Source organism: Limulus polyphemus, unplaced genomic scaffold (assembly GCF_000517525.1).
Source record: "Limulus polyphemus unplaced genomic scaffold, Limulus_polyphemus-2.1.2 Scaffold5073, whole genome shotgun sequence".
Taxonomy (NCBI): Eukaryota; Metazoa; Arthropoda; class Merostomata; order Xiphosura; family Limulidae; genus Limulus; species Limulus polyphemus.
This window is the reverse complement of record NW_013670683.1, coordinates 68,808-69,887: the sequence shown is the minus strand read 5'-3', so window position 1 is coordinate 69,887 and position 1,080 is coordinate 68,808. Positions and strand designations below refer to the sequence as shown.

Here is a 1,080-nt window from a genome sequence, read left to right as displayed (position 1 = left end):
AGCATTATTATCTAAATTTGTTTCTCATACATCGATATTTCATGTTCTAAACTGCTCAACCTGCATATTATTAAAGATCACCTTCACATATGTTTGTAGAAATGAGGTACCGGTTCATATGTAAGCCAAGTGAACAAGAGGGAACTTCTCAACAAGCTATTCAATCATGATGCTTCAATTAAACTAATCCCAGGATTTGACTTCAAACTTTGTTCAAAAACTTCTCATCATATTCTATTTATCTGCCAAAATATAGCATGCATGATTGGGAAAAATACAGAATATACATTCAGACTACTAACCACAAACAGTTATACAAGACTCGTAAACTGACAATTGACACAATTTTTTTCTATCCTATTAAACGCTGACAATGTTAAATTTATTTTAGAATTTTACGTAGATTAAGTCCTGTCTAACAGCAGTTCTGATACAAGTACCACATGTTATTACTAATATCAAATAACCACAAGACTTCCATGTACACTGTTACTTGCGATAAAACTTTTTAAAATTGTATACAAAAATATATTAATTGAGATTTACACAATAACAAAAGACACAGTTACAGTTGAGCAGCTTTAGACTTACCTACTATCTTCTATATCATCAAGTTGTTCTTTGACCTCTGAAGTAATGCGGTCTTTTCGAAAACTTCTTTTTAAAAGGTTTCCTACTACTCCCATTCCATACTCTCTTCTGTTCGAGTTATCAGATGCTTTACTTAGCACCTGGAACACATACAACAAAACATATACTTTTCAATTTGCTAGCAAGATGGCTTGCAAGTTTTAAAAAAATATTCCTCATGCATCCTAGACAGTTAAAGTTTAGCAAGGATCATTTTAAAGCTGATGTAACTGATACATATACACGTATAGATAAAAGTAAGGATCATTTTAAAGCTGATGTAACTGATACATATACACGTATAGATAAAAGGATCATTTTAAAGCTGATGTTACTGATACATATACATGTATAGATAAAAGTAAGGATCATTTTAAAGCTGATGTAACTGATACATATACACGTATAGATAAAAGGATCATTTTAAAGCTGATGTAACTGATACATATA

At 30.8% G+C, this 1,080-nt stretch overlaps 1 protein-coding gene across 1 annotated transcript in view; it reads right to left on the bottom strand.

The window, feature by feature from the left end:
* Window positions 1-591: 591 nt before the first annotated feature.
* Window positions 592-1,080, bottom strand: part of LOC106472087 (inactive rhomboid protein 2-like) — a gene marked incomplete at its 3' end in the record, with an annotated part of 31,363 nt that continues 30,874 nt past the window's right edge. The window contains exon 8 of the mRNA XM_013932718.2: window positions 592-731. Coding sequence (XP_013788172.1) covers window positions 592-731 — 140 coding nt within the window. The remainder of the gene's footprint in view (window positions 732-1,080) is intronic.